Below are 23899 nucleotides of genomic sequence, written 5' to 3'. Positions count from 1 at the left end.
TGATAATGATGAGTAATTTTGTGCTAGTGTGAAGTAGTTTTCTATAGGCAATGAACTATTTGAATAAAAAGGAAATATAGCTTAGCAAACGCTATAAATGCAAGGACAACCAATGAAGAATGTTAAATGTTAATAGACATGGTATACTAAACTACTGACTGCGATGAATGCATTAACGTTTCTCAGCTCACGTTTATTAACTTTCATTCTGCCCTACCCTAGATGAGCCCCATAATTAATGAATACCCCAGTATTCCATCATTACATTATATAAATATAAATTACTATATTAGATAAATATCATAAAAGTATCTTATACGCATGCAGACTCATGATAGCTTAAAACTAGGTTATAAACAGAACTAATAAGAAATTTTCGACAAGTCTATAAATAAATCTATGAAATCTCCTGCGAGAGCCTCTTGTGATGTGAATCACCTCTCTTGTGGAAGTGTCAAAGTCAAACGAAGCAATGATATCTTGTACATGGACGTGCCATTGCTCAATGAGGTATGCAATTTTAGTTGCTACATTGTACTTAATTAAGTATACTGTATTGGTTCTCTAAAGTTGTATAATGTTACTTCACACATCGTTCATTTTTCAGTACAATACTTATACAATATAAATAGCATGTATATAGGATGTTGAAGAGTCAGCTGCGGTATGCCATCAGATATGTGCGGAATGTAAGTATATAATCATTTTCTAACAAATGGTAATAGTAAGTATTCTTGTCATCACCATCGTCTTTGTGCGTCTCCATAACCATCTTCGTTGCCGTTGTAGTCGTGATCATCATTATCATCAGCAGCTTAAATACTACTACTACTACTACCACTACTACTACTAGCATTATTATTATTATTATTATTATTATTATTATTTCAAAACTTCCTTTTTAAACTACATTTCAATTTAAAGTTACCTCTTCCTTACTCTTGTGGTCAGAGTTTTAGTCACAAATAGTTTAAACTTATCTTATTATATTACCGAATTTGTTCTTTTTTTTTTTTTTTTGTTGCTTTTTTTTCTCACCTAAATCTCAAATAATAAAGACGGCAATTTAAATTATTTGAATACACATATATCTTGACTATTCTGGTCTGTATTTCTATGGAATGTTATTATATAGCAAAATTTAGTCATGGTATACAGGGCCGATCATCATATTTTTTTTTTTTTTTGCTTAGCACTTGTAACTCGTGTTCATCTTTAACATCAATTGATAATTTTTATAAAATCACGAATGTAATGGATTCATGGTACTTACTGTGCATTGCCAGTGTAAGGGTTGTATGCTTGCTGGAATCGTTGTAAGGGTTGTATGCTTGCTGGAATCGTTGTATAGGTGCTGAAATCGTTTAACATTGTGCTTACTTATTATCCGAAAAAAAGTACCGCTAGAAATAAGCAATACAACGGTAACTGAGTTGTATGCAGGGTGGCACAGATTTCTCCTATATAATTGACTTGCAAAGGAAGCTACTACAGAAATAGGTAGACCTAGCACCATATTAAAGCATCTATTCCAAATTATTATATGTATACTGAATTAATGTATCTATTCCAAATTAGTACATGTTTGCTAAATTAATGTGATGATACTATTCGTGGCTTGTATTTCAATTTTGCAATATTTTCAAATACCAGAAAACAAAAAAGAGAAAACGCATGAATTGCATAGAAATAAACAATTTAAGTAAGTACTGATCATTACCAAATCAGGTATTCGCATTATCCGTGTGTAGGTCCACAGGTATGAAGAAAACAACATTAATACAGTGTCAAAAAATCTGCTATGTTTTAGCCTGATTGTCTTATTCAAATTCAAAACAATTCTTTCAGAATCTGCACTTATGTATAGGAATATTCTTTTAACATAAAGATGTTCATATAGCTCTATCCACCGTGAATGTTTTTTTTTTTTTTTTTTCCACGGATTTACAGGCAGCACGCACGTCATTTATACCAATTTTATCTCTAGAATTATTAGCACTCCACATAGTTGTTTAATGGATTTGAAATTCTTTGAAAATTGTTTTCAGTGATTTTTCTTGCTCCTTAATTGACATTAAGAATTTGATTATTCTATTTTGGCGATAAATTACGAGTTATCTCACTCAGGAGTAATGAGATACGGACACCTGGGTCAGGACGCTTTTCTATGGGACCTTGAAATGATAGATCAGACTGATCCTGCTTTTTAGTGCCTTCACATTGTTAATTAATGGACACAAAGTGAATGCAGACTTCACTTAAAATGGACTTCCGTCCGTATTGCTGCCTGAGGTATCACGGTATCAAATGTTTTTTCCGTATACCTCAATGCTAATGTTTTGTGAAATAAATATACTTTCTATCCTACTTCAGCATGCATGTCACACACTGTCATAGAGAACAATGTTAGATTGTCAATTTGACAATGACATAACCAGGTACTCAGTTGCATTTAAGAGAGATAACTCTACTGGAACTAGACAGGGGTAAGGGTTATCTAGTCACAACAAGCACATTTTCAGCCATGTGAACCATATTTTAAAAAAATCATGAAAAATACAAAATATGATCTAAATAGAAATTAACATAAACTCACATGTTGCCAAGAGGCTTAACTTTTTTAAAAGCCAAACAGAAAGTGCAACTCTTACATAATGCACTAATCACAGCTAGTGTTGTTCTTTAATTCTGAATGCAATGTTCCCTACACCTTTAGCTCCGCCCACCTGGACTTGCGCAATTGGTACCGTTATAAGCTAGACAGTCGACTAAAGAACAGGTCTGAGAATCTTTGAGAAACTGTTGTCTTTACTGTTCTCCTTAGATTACAATAATAAGTTTATGCATTCACTATTCGTGATCTCTTTTTTTTATTCGCAGAGCTTAGGATCACTGGAATAATGTACTGACTGGAATAGTAGTGGATCGACAAAACAAATGGCAAGGGAGGTAACTCTAGTATGTGTTTGTACAGTTTTATTGGTGTATTATGTACATACATCTGATATATCAGACTGTACATATGATGACGCCTTGATGAACTGTTCCTTTTATGGTTTCCGAGAGATTCCTAACATTACTTCTTTAAATGTACCCGCGCTAGACATGTCTAACAACAAGATTTCAACTGTTACTTTGCTAGACTTCGGAGATGCAGTGATAGACATTTTAACATCTCTGAACCTCTCACACAACCAAATATCTACAATTTACAACTCCTCGTTTCTGAAACTTAAGAATTTGGAAGTGTTAGACCTTTCCAATAATTTGCTTCAAGGTGAAGATTTAAATACAAAGGTTTTCGATGAACTGGAGAAATTGAAAGTGCTACATCTTGAGAGAAATCCTCTGAAATTCGTCAGACGTAAAACTTTCGAATTCATGAATCTCGAGGCATTGGAGCATCTTGACTTATCTCACTGTGACATTCAGAATCTGGAAGACAGCGCAATTGACCTTCCACGGCTGGTTCATTTGGATCTTAGCTGGAATAGGTAGGACATTATTTGCTCATTTCCTATTGCTAATGTGATTTTGTTTGAAGTTAGATTTAAATTTAAATTGTTCTCGAGCTTATGAACTTAGGAATAACTGATTGGTTGAAATCTGACTCTGTATTAAAAGTGTGTGTGTGTGTGTGTGTGTGTGTGTGTGTGTGTGTGTGAGAGAGAGAGAGAGAGAGAGAGCACATACTCCGTCCTGGATGGGCAATGGCAGGTTAAAACAAAAAACAAGCGGATACTGGTATCTATTTACAGCTGGGTCGACTTCAACTAGCATAAGAGGCTATGTACTTCACTAAAAACACATCTGACATGATATGGGCGAGCTTTTAACCCTTTGACCGACAAAGTGGGTGGACAATGGTGCTAATTTAACTCATTCTAAAGTGGAAAATTGCTCCCAGTGATTATATCTATCTTGCACTCAATGTTTGCTATTAATTATAATTCTGTCTAACACATTTTCGCTTGACAAACCCGTTTGTTTTATTCATATGTAACCCATCTGAATTATCCGTAATTTTACATGAATCATCATAAACATGCTTTGCGGTGGAATTAGGATTTACACTGCTCTATCACCTTCTTACAATTAAATAAAAAACAATGGTCGAAAATAGTTTATGTCCATTACTATCCTAATTTCTAGTTTGGTCATGTTGCATTATTTTTAGATGTTGTTTAGCAACTGCGTACAACTAGTTCAATCGCAGTTAGAAACATTGATACATCTACTTTAGACTGCCCTTGGTGACCAGTTGGTAACATGCAGACTTTATCTGGCTAAAATGAGTGGTAGAAGTGTTAATCGGTCACAGAGAAAATGTGTGAAAATTGGTTAAAAACAGAAATAAAAAGAACACAAGTGAACTAAATTTTCGCCACAAATATGCTTTGTGCGTGCAGAAGGGATATTGAAGTACACAGGCATTGATTGCCAGAAGAACACGTGACTTTCACGTCTGACGAGTACGTAAATTCTCACTCTCAGACTTAGTTTAATCTCAAAATGATAACGTCTAACTGGTCAGTTGTTTAGTTATCTGATTGGTCAGTGATTTAGATAGGCTGTCAGAGCTCAGAATATTGGACTTTTGAGGTGTGAGAAATCTTCATAATCTTGAGATCTGGTCATGACTTCCTAGAACCCATCACTAAGGCATACTCCCTTATATTATATTTGGGACCATGTGTAACCTGGTGGAAGCTGCGACATTTGCAAAGTCACTACTCATCTTTTCGTTTATTTTAAGATATTGCAATCTGGTAACAGACAAACCCCATATTGCCTATTTTGTGAATCCAAACGTTTCGTGTGACAAAAAAGAATAACGTCCAGTATTTTAAAACAAAATCAGTTGTGATATATTTTAATTCCGCAGAATGTCTATAATAACATCCATCTCATGCACTATTCAACACATGTACGATTACACAGTATAACGAAGCCATTTACTGCATGAAATAAATGCGATCGTCTTAGTTGTGCCGTGTCCTTGACCACCTGATCGCGCATAATGTAACAGTCTAACACGTGTTACTAATATGTCAAGAAATAGGTTAAATAAATTCTTTGTTGTATGCGTCATATGTTAAGTTTGTAATTCGTGATATCATCATTACTTTAAACCAACAGATTGCAGAGCCTTAACCCTGGTGATATCATCATTTCTTTAAACCAACAGATTGCAGAGCCTTAACCCTGATGCACTTAAAATGATGGCCGATCTTGAGACACTGGATCTCAGCCACAATGACTTAACGGAAATCACAAGTCTGTTTTATCTGCCTGAGCTGAAAACATTGATTCTCGACAACAACGGTCTCAGAAATGTCGAGCTACGGGAAGCAGTGGCCAGGTTTGTCAACAAGGTGAGGGTGATCTCACTCAGGAATAATGAGATAAGGACACTGGAACAATATGGTCTCCCATGGGATCTCGAGATGATAGATCAGATTGATCTTACTAATAACCCAATCGAATGTGACTGCAAACTGAAGTGGATCATCAGCGACGAAAATATTGTGAAGAAAAATTTCACCATTCAGTAAGAATATTTTGTAATTCCTTCTCGTATCGAAAGGCATTTTATAGTTATGGATAAAGTGAAATAATGCTACCAAGGGCTCACAGCATTTTTATTAAGAGCTCTGTGCAAAGTTTGCATTTCCTTCAAACAAAGCAAGTGGCCTTACGTATGTTACGAATGTAGTGTCCTGTCCAACGCCTAACATATTAGCAAAATGAGAGAAATGAAAAGCGAATTTGCCGAATCAAGGAATAATGGGAGGAAATTAATTTGCATAATGAATTCGCTATGTAGCATTACGTGAGGCATACTATCTGCATCAGAATTTGATTGAATAAAAACAGAATATCAGTAACATGATATGTCAATACATTTGACGAGTAACAACATGAATCATCGATGAAAATATATTGGAATAGTTAGATTTAATGCATCCATCTCACTGTACATTGATCGTTTGGTCAGAAAGGCACCGCTACAATTCTCTAGGATACTGTCTAGTTTAAGTTTGACTTCCTTTCTTTCTAGGTGTATGTACCCAGAGGAAGTTAGAGGGGCAAACCTCTTTAAACTGTCAGATGATAAACTGATCTGCAGGTCTCCAAGTATGGAAATCGTGCTTGCGATCGGTGCTTCGGTCGTGGCCGTTGCGATTGTTATTATGGTCGTTTTCTGCATCATAGCACTACGGCGCAGACGGATCCGGATAAAGAAGAGCAAAGATGGTGGGGGAGACTACACTGCTATGTACACACGTGATGATGAAGAGGAAAACCACAGGGTATCCATTTCCGATGAAACAATACTTATGAGAGGGGACGGTGGTAGAAAATCGGAAGGTTGATATTTCCCACTATATATATATATATATATATATATATATATATATATATATATATATATATATATATATATATATATATATATATATGGTGTGTGTGTGTGTGTGTGTGTGTGTGTGTGTGTGTGAAAAAGTTAATAAGCCCACAGTCCTTGGTCATTGTGCAGGTTAATATATAGAAATAAATCTGTAAATTAAACAGTATATCGCTTATGCTCATCCTTTTTTTTCCAAAGTGCTTTCACATCATTATCACACACACACACACACACACACATATATATATATATGTGTGTGTGTGTGTGTGTGTGTGTGTGCGAAGAATCTGTTGTTGGATCACAAAGGTACAATCCATAAGCAAATCCTTATTTGAAATTTCAGTACAAATTTAAGTCTATATGTCCATGACAGTTATTTTTAAAGAGCACATTGTATTTCCAGATATAAATCTTTTGAATTAAATAATTTGAATAAATAAAATTCCACCGAAATTAAGTTCTGGACAAAAAGTAATACACAACGAATAAATTTTGTCCAGTAACAAGGTTATATATTGTCCCCTAATTGACCTCAGGTCACAATTAGCATGTTCAAAAAAGAGTATTACTTAATGGAAAGTAGCGTTCTAGAATATACTTAATATTTATAAAATAAAATCTTAGCTACAATTAGAAGGTCTGTTATTAAAATAATAATATAGAATATGGAATATGTAAGGTAGGCCATGTATATTTGATGGGGACTTCCAATAACCTAGAAACTTATCGAAATAATTGTGTCTACTTCTGTTAATAATGATCTTAATATTTTGCACATACAAAGAGAATATTTTTGCTCTGTTTTAGATCTTTACAGAAATACAAAAATCAATAATTCAGGTCAAGTAGAAAAATGAACTTGATTTTGGACAAGGTTAAGAATAACCATACAACGTTACAATACAATAGCATATAATGAAATAAAAAATTCAATAAAAAACGTATCTAACAGACAATGCTAATTAAATATAAATGACTATATATATATATATATATATATATATATATATATATATATATATATATACTCGCTAGGCTTATGATATTATAGCACCATCCGTTTTCGTAATCATTTGATTATGTGACCCATACATTTGCAAGCTATGTAGAGATTTGAGAGAAACAATCATTAGGTATTTCACAACTAGACAGTTTGCTGCTCACCGTAGTTATGTGCCTAGCTCAAATGTGAAAGTCACGGAATGGGAAATTGTTACTCTGTCCTATTCGTCTACCTGGCTCTAACATTCAAACCTCACCAGAATATTGAATGAAACTTTCTGTACATATGCATTATGACTGATATAGCCATATTGAATCATCGCGTATGTAGACATGTCTGGCATCAAGCAAAAATCATAACTGTAATGGTATTTATCTGTCAGTTATATTTGCCTTTCATTATGTATTCATTTAGCAACGTTGTCCATTAATATAGACAGTTTTTAGGTCATGTACATTTCTCAAGAAGAATGCTTTGGTATCTATAGCAACTTGCTACGTAAGAACTTGCATTTCTTGCTTATAAAACCATGCATTTTTGTAGATGTTTTTAAATGCTTTCGGTCTGCCTTATACTGTAAGTTACCAATGGACAGTGAAGACTCAGAAACGAGAATAAGGAATTGTGTAATTAAATTTTATCTTAAATGACGCAGTTGTCTTCGCTTGGTTCCATCGAAGTATTTCTGTTTTATGAGATCCATTGATGTCCAGTCTCATTTACTTTACTATCTTCGGCTTACACAGACTTGCATTATCTCTATTTCGTGATTATTAGTGTCTCATAGTGAGTTTGCTTTCAGTACGTGTCCTTAATTCAATTTAAACATAGCAGTATAGCACAGGTATGATATACTTACTGATATTTGAAATGCTATGACTATACTCTCTCTCTCGCTCTCTCTGTCTGTATGTCTCTCTATCACACACACACACACACACACACACACACAAACACAAACACTCTCTCTCACACTATCTTTCTCACACAGACACACACACATACACACTGTCTCCCTCCCTCCCCCTCTTTTCTCTCTCTCTCTCTCTGTCTCTCTCTGTCTCTCTCTCTCTCTCTCTCACACACACACACACACACACTTACCTCTTCTATTGTGAGACTTCTTATGCACCTTAAGATTTGATACACGAAAAATAAGTGTCACCATGATCTATTTTTGCACAAAATAACGAAAGTATTTTTAACCTGTTTCTCGACTCTATTAAGAGTTTTGCAGTTAGGTTTATCACCATAGGGTCATCAATTTAGTACGTACGCAAACATCTGGCTTGACCTCTCCCTGTTCACATGCATAATTTTACCACCCTCCACCTGCGTACGTACACTTGACGCACCCCTCTCCGAATTCTATTGAACGGCCTATATTAAATCCACGCAGAAACGATCAAGGATTAATAATGGTGACGTGTTTAATGAAACAGATAGTCCACCGACGTTGAATGTCTGACTGCATCAAAGAAATGAGCTGTGTAACTTCAAAAAGTTTGTCTAGTGTCCACTAAAATTCAAACGCCGACTGAACCCCGTCGATCAGGTTACGTATTAGACGAATTATTATAGAGGTTTCACCCCCGCCCTCCGTTTCCTGTGCGTACGTACATTTTCGGTCGACCCCCACCCCCTTAAGCAAGCGCATGCATTTCGGTTAACCCACCTCCCCCCATCCACGCGTACGTACTAAATGAACGGCCCCTGAGTTACTGCTAATCCAGTGATGAAACTTGTTTGCATGGTCGAGTCCAGGCTACTACATTATGGTCCAAATGGCCATAAGTTCGCTGCTGCAGGGAAAAGATGTATCTGTTTAGAACAGTTAATGGACAGACACAGTTAGCGTGAAACGCAGGTTAGACTGTATATCAAAAGGGCATTAATTACAAATGTACCGAAAATACATTACCTAGACATACTTTTTCACGCTCCAATAACAATGTGTTTTGTGTTTAAGTGTGTATGTATCGTGCTCTTGCCAATATTATCGTGCAGTTTATCGAAAGCGCTTATCTGTGTGTGATGAAATACTGCATTAACGTTACGTCACTGAAACATAGTTTTCGCACCCACCATTATGTTTAGCAAGAAGGATATTATTGAAGACTTGAGTGCAAACAAGGATAGTAGCTCTTGAACACTAGCTTGCAAGTGATGGATAGAAAAGTGATATAAGACTCACCTTGTAGCTTGGTCCTTCAGCGTCCCCTTATATTTGGCAAGAACTAACACGATTGGTCATTTTTAGCAGGCGGTAAATCAAGGTATCAATTTTTAGCATCATTGAAGACATCCATGTAACTTAATATCCGTCCATTGTATCCAGTACTGTTTGTATTGGAATACAAAATAAAGTAAAGAATTGTGAAAATATTATTACTGCTAGTTTCTGCTATAGGTACCTGCTAAAAATATGTTGAATTATTTGACGGAATTAGTATGGTGATAACGATCTGATAGAAACTGCAAGCCTTCCTATAAGTAGCCCAATGAATCAATGAAAGGAAACATTAAAAAATATACATTCATCAGTTGATCTGTTTTATTTTCTGTCGTCTAGCTCAGCGTATACTACTTATTTAATCTGAAGTCGATTAGATTCGAAACCACGCTTGTAGATGATATTCGGTTTCCTTCGTGTTGTAGATTTACCACGTTCTTTTGCGCGAAGACAGCATTGTGAGACCGACTACTACTGATTGACATGGCGTTTCTCCTTAACTAAGTATTACACATGCTGCAGATGGAAATGAATTTAAATTTAATCAAATTGGGTAAAGGACCGTACTAAATGTTCATAATAAACAGTTGTTAGATCATTTATAGATTGCAACCACGACTGCACGTTGTCTCACGAGTGTTCTGACACTCGGAACATCTAAAAAGTGTGCGTGTGTGTGTGTGTGTGTGTGTGTGAGAGAGAGAGAGAGAGAGAGAGAGAGAGAGAGCAATAAAACCGTCTCGATTATGCTAATTTGTAAAAAGTGTATTTATGTTATTCACCATTAAAACAATGTCTGTATCTTCTTTCACAGAACTGTAGTTAAAACACATGAGATAGGAAATGTATCACTTACACAACCTGAAAAATTGTCTATGTTTTGCACAAATATTAAACAGTTTGCCTTTTATTTCTCTTCTCTGTTCTGATTTATGTTAAAATTACATAATATGGACATTTTAAGTTCATTTTTATAGTTCAAGTTTTCTCCGTAACAAATCATACAAATCGCCATTTTGTGTTAGATAACACCCAGCAGTAGTGTTTCTAGCCATATCTGAGTGAGATTTACACATCACCAAACTTTGAAATCCACTGACACATTATTTGTCAAACAGTCTTATTTCGAACAAAAATCGCATTTGCAAGTTTCATTCAGAATATATGCTTAAAAATGTATTTAATCCGTGTCTTAGACTGACCTCGAAAACTTGTAAAAACCATTTCATATAAATGTTGACCCAATGTTTCGATCTTCATTAAATAAATAATACCTGCCGATTATATTGGCAGGTGAAGCTCAGGTTTACAATGTACGATGTTATCATTTTTGTCTCCATTGCAATAGCAAAACGGGCATATTTTTGTTGCTGTCCGTCGGTGTGTTCATTCCAAATATATTTTAGATCAATATCACAAAAAACAATACAAATAGGACCATGAAAATTTACCCACTAGATCTGCTTACTTTTCCAGACCTTGAAAACAATTTCCGAAATTTGCTCACTTCGATATCTAACATTGTACAATGATCATTATTGCCATGGCTGGAAACGGAGCAGGAAATTAACATTGTACAATGATCATTATTGCCATGACTGGAAACGGAGCAGGAAAATAACAAAGTTTCTATGCGTTTTGACCCGTCCAATGGCTTTCGCAGTGAAGGTGTTAATATCTACCCAGATTCTTGCATACAGAATATACATGTGTAGAACAATAAATGTTTACCTTTTGGCAAAATAAGGGAAAAAAGCTATCCAGAAATGTAATGTCCACGGCAAAATAGCAAAATAACAAAACTAACTACACGTCAAGGACGGAATCTATTATTTATGCGAAAGCTACGCGAGATTTGGTGCAAGCATTTACCTCAATAATGGATTGCTGTTTGGGGTGATCAAGTTATCTAAGTCATTGTGATCATGTCGTGTTCTATATGGTACCATCTATATCGATTCATTATCCCTTTTTAAAAACTGTGATTTAATTACACTCATAAGAAGGCTTACTAGATTTTCATGCTAGCAGCGCTACGTACAGTTGCATTTACTCCGCAGGATGTCGATCAGATATTGCTCATGGGAGATAATTCGTAAATTGTCCATTTACACTCATCAAAGTGTGTTGCGTCCAACACCAATCTGTATCGTATATCAATTAAGGTGGAAACGTCACGGAGTACCAGTATACATTCTTGACCAATTAAAGGAAAATGGCAAGGAATACCAGTCTGCATCCTATATCAGTGTAGATAGAAACAACATGGAGTCCCAGTATATATCGTTTATCAGTTGAGATGAAAATATTATGGAGCACCAGTCTATACCATATACTAATGGAGATGGAAATGTTATGGAACTGTTCCAACTGTTGTTTTCATACTTATGCTTTTGGACAAAAGTGAAAAGGTCAAAGGTCGATGTATTAATTATTATGTATCATTCGTACTGCGTTTTGGATTTTGGGTGATATTATGTTAATAAAATAAAGATGACAAGACAAAATAATAAGTATAGGCGACCAAAGAGAGCTTAGCTTATAATTAAGAATTAAAAAGGCAAGTATAGAGAAGAGAAAGCTGAGAAGAGAAATTCCGATTACTCTGTCTTAGAAAAAAGTACTGGTTGATGCCCGTTGCGTCTGAGGACAATCCCCAGGAAGGTGTACTACTGCATCACTTACAGGCATCAGAGCTTCAATAGAAGCCGTGTGCACTTGAAATTGGCAAATAATTTAAATCTTCAGATCCATGTAATTATGGTGGTCCCACACATGAAATAAAGCTAGTTAGCATAAGATCGGGATGAGAAAAACAAAACATAATAAACAAGTATAAACTTTTAAAACTTCAATGTCATGCATTATTAATTCAGTTTTAATTCATTTTGTATTAATGTTGAGGGCAAATATAATACATCATATCAAATCTTCCATTACTATGATGCACAACCAATGAAAAAGTTGGCTTTTAGCTCATGGTATATTAGTAGTACACTAAGAGTCAAACAGTTCTTTCGTGTTACACAGATTGACAAATGTATATCATACACTATCCACCACTATCCATTAAACAATCAAAACTCCGCGATGCAGTAACCAATAGTGACCTATACCCAGTTACCTCCTATCCCACATACTACACTATGCCATCAACATGCCGTATATATTTATCAACACCCAATAAATTACTATTGAACATCTCACATTAAACCATCAACACGCCGTGTGTAGTGACCGGCTGTAAAGTGGCTATATGCTTTGTCATGTTTATCTATAGTGTAACATTTTGCTGCTATTTATCAGATAAAAGTATTACAGAGCTCGTGCAACCAGCATATGGCACATGCATCCACTTTCAGATACGACAATTATCATCAGAATGTATGATACCGAATGGAAACCAGTTTAATTGAACAATAAGAATATGCATCTAAAACGATTTTGCAATGTCTGCAATAACTATAATATACGGAAAAAAACCCCACTTGAATGGAAGTACTATGCGACAAAAAGTTTATTAAAGAACCTACAACACCTGATGTGTTGTTAGATGCTTTAAAACTCAAGAATAATTATGCAGATGAAACAATTTGATCCTTGATACAAATATCTGCTGAAGAAGTTAACGAACTGTATACAATTGCTGCAAAATAAGGACTGAATAACTCTTGTTACGAAGATAATAAGGAACAAACAGACGAAGGGATATCTAGAATTATTTAGACTAAAATGTTGTATGTGTTATACTTTTTAGGTGGCCAAGTACTGGATTTAACATCTAGTATAAACAATGTTTACACTGTTCAAGACAATATTCAAAATAATATTCAATGAAAATTAATTTCTAGGTAAATAATTCTATGTCTCAGGTGAAAGCAATGGTATATAATTTTCAGAAATAGATTTTGGATTCAAACGTCGTATTAAAATGTGCTCTTGATGGTGATTGTACATTTTTCTTACCAACCTGGATGATTAGGAAAAAAGATTGCATAGTAGTTTAAAAATTAATTTACAAAAGTCTTCAGATACATTTAGTCTAGAAATATATACTGCTGTATAAATACTGGCATGGCAAGGAATGGCATTTCAGTACTTTAAACTGTCATAATACCGGATATGAAACAAAATAAGAAAACGTGACTATTATAGAGACAAGAAGGAAAAATACGGCGAAATTAGTGTTACCTATAAGACCAAAACTGCGTATGATCAAAATGAAAGGGATCATGTGACGATAAACAAGTGCTTATAATTATAACAACGACTGCAGTAGATGTTCTAATGTACGTTCTGAAGTAGGTACCATTTTACCTATCCAGGAGCCTATATTTTTTTTTGTTTTGCAAAGAGCATGGTAATTAGAGCGAAAATTAACAAATAGCCTTATCAGCTAATAATGAAATAACTATTCCGGCTAAGGTAGAAACGCATGTTATTACATCACTAACAGCGATATGCAATACTGGTGCCGTTTTTATATAGCTAATTTAAGCAAATGGTTGACATTCATTCGTACTGCCGTTTCAAATGTGTCAAGAAATGTATCATAATAAGCATCACCACCACCACCACCTTTTCCTCCTGTAACAATATAACCGGGTTGGATTTCGGATTTACAACTGAACACTTTTGATGGTAATACAAATACAATGCTTAATGGCGAATGACTTGAATGAGAAAAGAATTATGATTAATACGTGCGTATAATATCCAAATATTGGATCAATTAACATAATCCGCACGAACTAAATAATGAAAATAGAAATAAATGACCTTACACAGTACAAGGACAAGGGGCGAATGGTTGACAGTGATTTCACAACGAACGAATGCTGTTTTACTCAAATAGTAAAACTGGTATTTTACTCATGTTGTAAAAATGTATCCACTCAAATGGTGAAAATGATGAAAATAAAGGGACAGAGGTACAAAATATCGTTACAGTGCCAAAAACACATTGGGTATTACAAACCCCAAAGATTAGCCCACGACTGAAAGATTATATGTATGGAGTTACATAACCGTCACCAGCGCACTTGGCTACCAGTTACACTGGTCAAACAAGCAGTCAGTATTCCAAGTTGGTCAATCAAGCAATCAGCGCCCACCAAACTCGGTCAGTAACGCCCGATCACCAGCGACTCGACCAGCAAGACTGTTTACCCATTTATACGACTACTATGGTTCAGCGTTACAGCTGCTATGGTCAACTTCTATGGTTAGCTCTGCAGCCGGTACCACGTCGACTCCGATCACTCTGATCACTCTGGTCACTCTGGTCAGCTATACAGCTGCGACTCCTATCAGCTCTTCAGCTGAAGATGTGCAAGTCCTCTCACTGACAAGACGTTCCGTAAGGTAAAGATTTTGACCTACGGTGAGGCATTTATATACAGGCGATGCCGCAATACATCGTCTGTGCGCTGGAAGTATTTGGTTCTTACCATCGAAAGCACTACCCACGTGCAGCATAGGATAAACCGAACTCATTATTTCTAAATCTTTGTACAATATACATAAATCACCCTTGGGTATTGTTGTACACAACAACAACAAAAAAAATGAAACACGAGTACATGCATTTAATAAATAAAAGGATTTATACAATTCCGTTACACCTCCATAATGTCCCATTAATTGTCTCACGTTTCTATGGTTATACCAAGAGTTCATTTTACCGTAGCTATTACTAAAAATAGAGCAGTATTGTTTACACCTGTTTCTTTAGTTGTTTAAACATTTGCTTTAATGGTGTTTGTTCTTGAACTTTTGAATCAATTTTAATTTTCTTTTGCTATAAATATGTTCTAAGTCTGCTAAATGAGTTAACAAATATTTATGTAGTAAATGTTCAATGTTTGGAAACGTTCATGTAATTTAGCTTTGCATTTTACCTCTTCTGTATTGATATGACCCCTGCTAAAATATTATGAATGTATATCCCATTAATATTTTCTATTTCAAGTTCTATCATCACACATTATTATCAGATTGAACATAGTTTTCAACGATTTCCATCTCGGCACATTATGAGTTGTTTATTACACTAGTTCATCTTCGTACACTTGATTACATTTCAATAGCCTACTGCGGCAGTGTTGGTACTAATACTCCCTTTATGAGTTGAATCAACATCATCTTCTTTATTTTACCTTGATGAGAATCTGACTGATGTTTTGCTTTATACGAGGCCTACGGTATTGTCGTTTGTATGTTCTTTTGTTGACTGTACCTTCTTCTGTGGCCTTGAAATATTAAAGAATGCTTATATCCTGTTATTTATCCTCTTAAGGACAGGTTTATATGAATTATTGAAACAAGTTAAAAGTTTCGGTTTTAAAGATGCCAAGAATATTAATGATATTATAAGAAACGAAGGTTTTGTAACATTTCTATATCAATAAAGGCTTTAGCAAATTCATCGTGGCTCACCATCATACCAATAAATCAAAGTTCGAACGATACAATTTCCTCAACAGTCAACATTCATTAAATGGTTTATTATTAACCTAATATCTTGGAAACTGGGGTGACTTTGTCACGGACAAACACTTCAAAGGGTGAGGTATTGAATACATAAATTTATTCAGCGCGGGTCATTCACATTTTTGTGCGTCCTGGGCAATTCACATTATTCCATTACTACAATTGCCCCACGACTAATATGCTATATGTCTTGATGTACTTTGATAATACATTGTGAATCTATATTGATTTTAATTGTATGACATTTCTAATCACGAAAGGTTATTTAATTCCTGGTTTTCGAGCTGTGATTTATTCCATTATATGTCACCTTGAAATATTAATTTCATACAAAGTTAAAATCGGACGAAACAGTTCAGTTGCAGAGTGCCTGCAATATGTAGAAAATGTTATAATTTAATCCTTTCATCTCCCAAACTGTTACTCCTCGATATTGTCAAAACGATAATAGCGAGAAAATTACGTTTTCGCAAAGATACGTGCTATTGACAATGATGAATTAATTTGAAAGCAAAATTTGATTTGAATCACTGACAACTCAATAATTTATGGCCTATGTAGCAAGTCTATTAAATATAGTATTTCAATGAATGAAAGTATTTAATTGCATGAACAAACAGGAACAGAATGAAAGTAATATTTCAGAAGAAGTATGTGTTTGCCTGTGGGATTCGCTAATAAGGCCACAAAAGTACAGTATTTGTGCCATATATTAACGTTACTGTCTATGGTAATTTAATTAATTGCACGTGCCCATACGAATTTGGCGCGTCTGTGTTTAATCTGATTTTTGTCCATGAGAATTTAAAACAAAATCTCAGACTAAGATAAATGTATGTTATGAACTGTGCAGGAGAAGGCGACTATAACTGAAACCAAGTCGATTTTAGATATTGTCACGTTGTTGTTTTTGTTTTTTTTGAAGACTGAATGATCTGTGATGTCGAATTCTGTATGTTTCTTGCCTCGAGTCTTTATTTACGATTGGTTGCAATCTATCCAGGATAATTAGATGCTATGCAATCAGAAGCGTTGCTAGAATGGTATTCGTTCAAACTCTGATTTTTTCAGTTGGATTCGTGGAGATTCAAGCACCAGTTTAATTAAATTTGGTTTCGTGGTTTCCCTTCATTAATGTTATTGATGGAGAGGAATTTTTTTACTGGTTTGTGTTACTCATGGTTAATTACTCATTGATAACGTAGCATTGATGTTATTATTAAACACTTAACCTACTTATTACCTGGTAAGTGGATTTGATGTTCAACATACATAGAAAGATATGTCTATGTGAGTTTAAGCATGTATCTATTTTTAACCAAGATATAAACTTTCTGTATCAAGTCGATAATGGTTCTCTGGTGAAATAAAGCCTCAGCCCGAACGTTGAAAAATATGAGCATGTACTATAGCAGTACAATTCATTGGTAAGCTGAAGTTGAACTGTGTAGTAATCCGATTTCGTAACCGAATATAAAAAAGAAGTAACGTTTTCTTAAGGGGTACATGCGGTGAAATAATGTAAAGTTTATCGTTGGTATTCAATGTAAAGGATCAAAGATCTATTCTGCATAATCGGTATGTCATAAACCATAATATAGTCTTGTGTTGTCATGTGATTGTGCAACTAAACAGTATCAGGTACAACGAATATTAATTCGACAAAAGCTATGAACGCCTATGTTCATTAGACTGAATAAGTCTCTTATCCTTTTTTGTGCTTTACCATAAAAATTATCGAGATTCTCAGCTGAATTTATTTGATAATATAAATCAGATATGGATCACATACAATATGCGTCTGCAGTCTGTACCATCTTCAGTTCGCTTCTGTCAGTATTTGGTGCCATCGTCATCTTTTGGACGTACTGGAGAGTGACTGCTGTACGGAACATCCCGCGAACACTTCTGACATGTCTCACATTCGCGGACTTCTTGATCGCATCAGGAAACTTAAGTGGATCAATTGACGTTTTAGCTACCGACGGTACGGACAACGATGTTTGCACTGTCCAAAGCTTTGTTACAACGTTTGCCTCGATGTCATCCTTTTTCTGGACATTGGTAATAACAATTCACATGATGGTATCAATTCAATGTCGGAGCGAAGTAACCAGGTCTGCTGCATTAAAGGTCAAATACCATGCATTCTGCTGGGGAGTTCCAGGTAATTTACATAAAGTTCTTTTGCAATATTTAAATCCACACTGACAGGCTGATTGATTATACTTTGTTAACTTTTATTTTCAATGTCATGACAACTATGTTAATATGGATTGTTTAACTCTCAGTATCATGAAAGATATGGTAATATTGATTAATACCTCTGGAAATGCTATATCTTAATTGGAAATACTAAATAGTTCATGCTACATGTATATATTTTCCTTTCAGGAATAATCACATTAGTGGCAGGATTACGGGGAGTTCTAGGCCGTAACTCTAATAGTAATACAGAAGTGACAGGATCATGGTGTTGGATTAAGGACGATTTACCATATCCAGAGAAGATTACATGGATGCTAGTTACAGGAAAGGGTTGGGAAATGCTGTGCTATATATTGTCCTTCAGCATCCTTGTCTTGTTGAAATTGAGGTTGGTAAGTTGAAGTTCAAGCGAAGATAAATTGATTGGAATGAAAGATAAACACAACAAATCAATCGATGGGATATGATGTTACGTACAGCTATGCATACAACAAAAAATTAAAGAAAAAAGAGGTGAAAGAATAACAGAAAGCAGAAGCCTTTTCAGTTTATTTAAAAAAATAATTTTGAATTGATTGATTGGGCTCTTCCTTGAATATATGCTGTCCTTTCATTAATAAAAATTCAAACCAGGCATGTAAAGAATTCTTCAAGAATGGTAAAATACCACAATAAATTACAGTCGTATAAATAATAAATTCCACCACCACCCACGCATCTTACCATGCTGTCGGATGCCATCAAAGATTTATAAGACGCGTTTGACGTAACGTTGATTTGTAAGATATTTCATCCCAACTCATCTTAACGTGGTGTTAAATATCGATCTTATCATGCTGTCGGATGCCATCAAAGATTTATAAGACGCGTTTGACGTAAAGTTGATTTGTAAGATATTTCATCCCAACTCATCTTAACGTGGTGTTAAATATCGAGAAGTTTTTGAAGAAAGAACTGAAAACAAAATCATATTCATCTTGTAATAAGCTAAACAACACATTTAACCATGATAAATGCTTAAAGTTTTTGCATAAACGAAATACATGTCTTGAAAGCCGGAACTGATAACGGGGATGCTCACAAATCTCACTTCGGGAATAAAGTGTACACTTTTATGCAGTACTATTAGTCTCAGATAGATTTTTATACCTCCATGTACCAAGGAATCAATCCATACATAGCTACATACATACGTCCATACAGATATGCAAACATGTATCCACACATGAATGTAAATGCATACATATAAACACATGCATACACACACACACACACACACACGTACACGTACGACATACATACATAATTACACACACATACATACATACATACATACATACATACATACATACATACATACATACATAGATGCATACATACATACATACATGCATAAATTTGGAGTATGCGCAGTTGATTATAGAGCCCCGTTTATATTAATTTTTGTGATTACTTGTGTGGTTATTGAAACTAGATCCAGTGTTAATTAACCAGTTACTAGGAGCAAACGTCACGGGATGAAGAATTAGTGAGTTTAAGTGATGCCATGGTTTACCTTTGGTGAATGCAGGTTACAGCCGCGTGAGTGTCCCTGTTGTTCCATAGTCCCTATTAAAATTTAATGGTGTACATTGCTTGTGTAACTGCAGTTGCAGCATTTATGATTTGAGACTCGTAAATAATACAATGGAATAAACAAGAAGGGGCTCGGCAGATACCGATTATGTCGCCATGGTGGCAAATGTGATGCAGTTTTACAGCTGAAATGTGTCTCGACGCCATGAATTGACTGGCCTAAGGTGACGTAGTAAACATAGTTCTATGTGATAGGGGATAGTTGTATTGTTTTACAGCATGAAATGCCGACCGTACGGATAGATGATGAAGGGAAACCATGCAGATTTGATCTTTATAGACAATCGGAAAGCTGTGAGATTTATGGTCTTGTATTGATTAGAGTAAAATTATTTATAGAATGGACACGTTGGACTTTGTAAATTACAACAGAAATTGTATAGAAGTCTTTGGATTAGGGAAAACTTATGACTTCTAGCGGAATCGCGCCAGGGTTAGACAAATACCCCTAGTTTGTAACAATACATACATACATACATACATACATACATGATTGATTTTAGTTCTCAGGTATATCGCTACATAATTACTATTTATTTGTCTCAGTTCATTTCCCGACGTCGTCTGAGTGAGCTGAATCCAGATTTCAGAGATGAAGACGTTCATTATTTGTACCTGTGGTTGGTTTTGTGGCTTCTCAGAGTTTGGGGCACCATCCGATTTTTGCTGCTCTGGTCCATACATGATGATGGTAAATATTTGTTAATTCCTCACAGCATTGGAGACAGTGGACAGGCCTTCGGCAATTGCGTACTTTTCTGCTTTCTGGATCGTGACGTCCGAGGATACCTTAGACGAGCGTGCATTTCTTGTCATTTTCGGGGAGTTGAGTACCAGAGACTAATCACAAGTGCTGAAGTATCCGCAAATAGCGACAGTGGAAGTATTGAGGATGCTGTTTAGAGACTTGATTTCTCACACACACACACACACACACACACACATACATACATACTACTGGACTTTGCATTGTTGTTACAGACAATTCGTTATATAAATTAATATATCACCGTTGACTAAGATCAGGTATTTTTAGAGATATAAACACCTATTATTTGTACCTGTGGTTCGTTCTGTGTCTCCTCCAAGCTAATGACAACATAAGATTTCTACCGTTTTGATTCAACAACAACAATTGCATAGCTTACCTGATGATTCTTCTCAACTGAGACAAAGCACATGAATATAGAAAATAACGTGTATTTCTTGCAAAGGCGCGTCAAGCTTGAAAACCTTATTGTTACTTCAGAGTGATCGGCGAGTAATCGAAAGCCTATATCTCACAGTGAAGTATTAAATGTTTATTACGGCTATGAATTGATATAATTAGATAAAGAAAGAAACAAATATGACAGTATGCATTCATATCCTTGCATCTCGTATATTCACTTTCTACAGAGACTCTCTTGGACACCATATAGTCACTCTTAAATACCATATAGTCACATTCATGTATACCTTATAGTCACACTCATGTATACCATATGGTCACACTTAAGTATACCATATAGTCACAATCATGTATACCTTATAGTCACACTCATGTATATTATATAGTAACACTCATGTATACTATATAGTAGCACTCATGTATACCTTTCAGTCACACCCATGTATACCTTATAGTCACGCTCATGTATACCATATAGTCACACTCATGTATATCATATAGTCATATTCTTAGGTAACACGTAATAAGAATCGCTGTTTGTGGGTCCTGCTTAATTCTGGCCAATATTTTTAAAGTAGTGAATTTGATTTTAAAATTCGCTAACCGGTATGTTTAGTAGAAGAGCCGGTATTGGGTTTCACCTTCTAGAAACAGTTTCATTTAAATGAAATGATTCGTATATTTAGTGCAAATAACATTTCAGGAACGGGCCGATTCACACAACCCCATGCAATAACCTATACCGACCAATATACACAACCCCACACAATAGACAATACAGGACGATTCACACAACCTCACGCAATAGCTAATACGCGCAGATTCAAACAAGCCCATGCAATAGCTAATACAGACCTATTCACACAACCCAACGCAATAGCCTATACCGACCAATACACACAACCCAACGCAATAAACAATACAGGCCGAGTCACACAACCACACGCAATAGCTAATACTGACCTATTGACACAACCCCACGCAATAGTCAGTAAGTGCCAGCACACACAACCCCGTGCAATAGCCAATACTGTCCGACACACACAACCCCACGCAATACCCAACACAGGAAAATTCACACAACTCCACGGAATATCCAATACGAGCCAATACACATAACTCCACGCCATAGCTAGTACGAGGCAATATACGTAACCCCATGCAATAGCCAGTACGAGCCTATATATATACATAGCTCCATGCAATAGCCAATACGGGCCAATTCACACAACCCCACGCAATAGTAAACGCAGCCGATTCACATAGCCCAACGGAATAGCCAATACAGACCGGTTCACACAAACCCACGCACTACCGAATAGGGGCCGATTTACACAACCCGACGCAATAGCCAATACGAGCCAATGCACATAACCCCACGCAATAGCCAATACGAACCGATTCACACATCCCCCACGCAGTAGCCAATACAAACCGGTTCACACAACCCCAAGCAATACTCAATAGGGGCCGATTTACACAACCCGACCCAATAGCAAGTACGAGCCTATACGCATAACCCCACGCAATATCCACTACGAACCATTATATATAACTCCATGCAATAGACAGTACGAGCCAATACACATAACCCCACGCAATAGCCAGTAGGAGCCAAAACATATAACCCCAAACAATAGCCAATAAGAGGCGATTCACACAATCGTACGCAATAGCCAATACGGACCAATTCACACGACCGCACGCAATAGCCAATAAGGACCGATTCATACAACCCTAAGGCAAAAGCCAATACGGACCGATACACACAATCCAACGCAATAGCCAATACGGACTTATACACACAATAGCAAACAATTATTATTATATGCTTATTTTTTTCTCCGTTAACATTACATTGTCAGAATCGTGTTGTATTTTACGATATTGCACTCACGTGTACTTCATATTGAACTCACGCGTGCACAATAGTGTATTAGGAACTACTTTGTAAACAAATCATGTGCACTCACGTAGTAGGCGCTTTTCGCCTTGGTTGATTATGTTTCTTTTTGAATGACCTAAAGCAGCTGTTTCGTGGAATGCCACATACCAGCTGTTATGCGTTATTCCGCGTTAATTTTCTTAACACAAGTTTTCGGATTTAGGCTAGAGATAGACGCCAGATTTCATAACATTTCTGGATCCCTACAAATAACATGCAAGTGACAAGGCATAAACTGTCTTCTTTAGCTGATAATAAGAAATTCAAACATATACTTACAGTTTACATCCTGAATTTCCTCAAAATGTACTTTCTTAGTTCTGTAAATTCGAATTACATGAGCCATGGTATGGATTCTCAAGCTTGATTACATATTTCGAAATTGTACTGTAATTTCAACTATATTCCATGTGCAATTACATCCTCCTTACTGCACTCAAAAAGAAATAAATATTATATTCCATAGCGTCGTTTTGATAATTGCAATTGAAAGACTCCATATGTTTCCCACATTATGATTTCAAATATTCAATGACAGAACAGAATCACACTTGCAGATGTCTACACGCTGCTTCCTCGCTGCTGAAATTCGATGTACTTCATGTAGGATTGGCACAGAAAAATCCAGTCCATATTCACGAACTTTCGTAGACACGACAAAAGTACCAAAATCTATTAATTCCAGATCAAAAGGAAAAGTTGTTGCAATGCGCATTCATTCACAATATGACTCCAAATTTTAACTTTAAGTAGCCCAAAACGTCATTTTCTTTCGAACGTTATGTCTAGCGCGCTACTAA

General features: G+C 35.7%; 2 protein-coding genes across 3 annotated transcripts; both read left to right on the top strand.

Annotated features, from left to right (window-relative positions):
- The first annotated feature begins 401 nt into the window (after positions 1–401).
- LOC149796067 (tsukushi-like) lies at positions 402–6432 on the top strand. 2 transcript variants are annotated; one of them, XM_089964178.1, is made up of 4 exons: positions 402–510; positions 2881–3494; positions 5189–5551; positions 6062–6432. In XM_089964178.1, exons 2-4 carry the CDS (start codon positions 2938–2940, stop codon positions 6375–6377), a joined length of 1236 nt encoding a protein of 411 aa, XP_089820304.1. In that variant the 5' UTR covers positions 402–510; positions 2881–2937; the 3' UTR covers positions 6378–6432. The 2 variants fall into 2 exon arrangements, with proteins under 2 accessions (XP_089820304.1, XP_089820305.1); XM_089964179.1 differs by lacking the exon at positions 402–510 and adding an exon at positions 534–689.
- Positions 6433–17628: 11196 nt separating this feature from the next.
- On the top strand, positions 17629–23513 carry LOC149796066 (G protein-coupled receptor 157-like). Its single transcript, XM_089964177.1, has 3 exons — positions 17629–18307; positions 18535–18740; positions 20530–23513. Exons 1-3 carry the CDS (start codon positions 17920–17922, stop codon positions 20884–20886), a joined length of 951 nt encoding a protein of 316 aa, XP_089820303.1. The 5' UTR covers positions 17629–17919; the 3' UTR covers positions 20887–23513.
- Positions 23514–23899: the final 386 nt, after the last annotated feature.

Source organism: Sinohyriopsis cumingii, chromosome 7 (assembly GCF_028554795.1).
Source record: "Sinohyriopsis cumingii isolate HCF-2022 chromosome 7, ASM2855479v2, whole genome shotgun sequence".
Taxonomy (NCBI): Eukaryota; Metazoa; Mollusca; class Bivalvia; order Unionida; family Unionidae; genus Sinohyriopsis; species Sinohyriopsis cumingii.
This window is presented reverse-complemented; position numbering and strand designations above follow the sequence as displayed.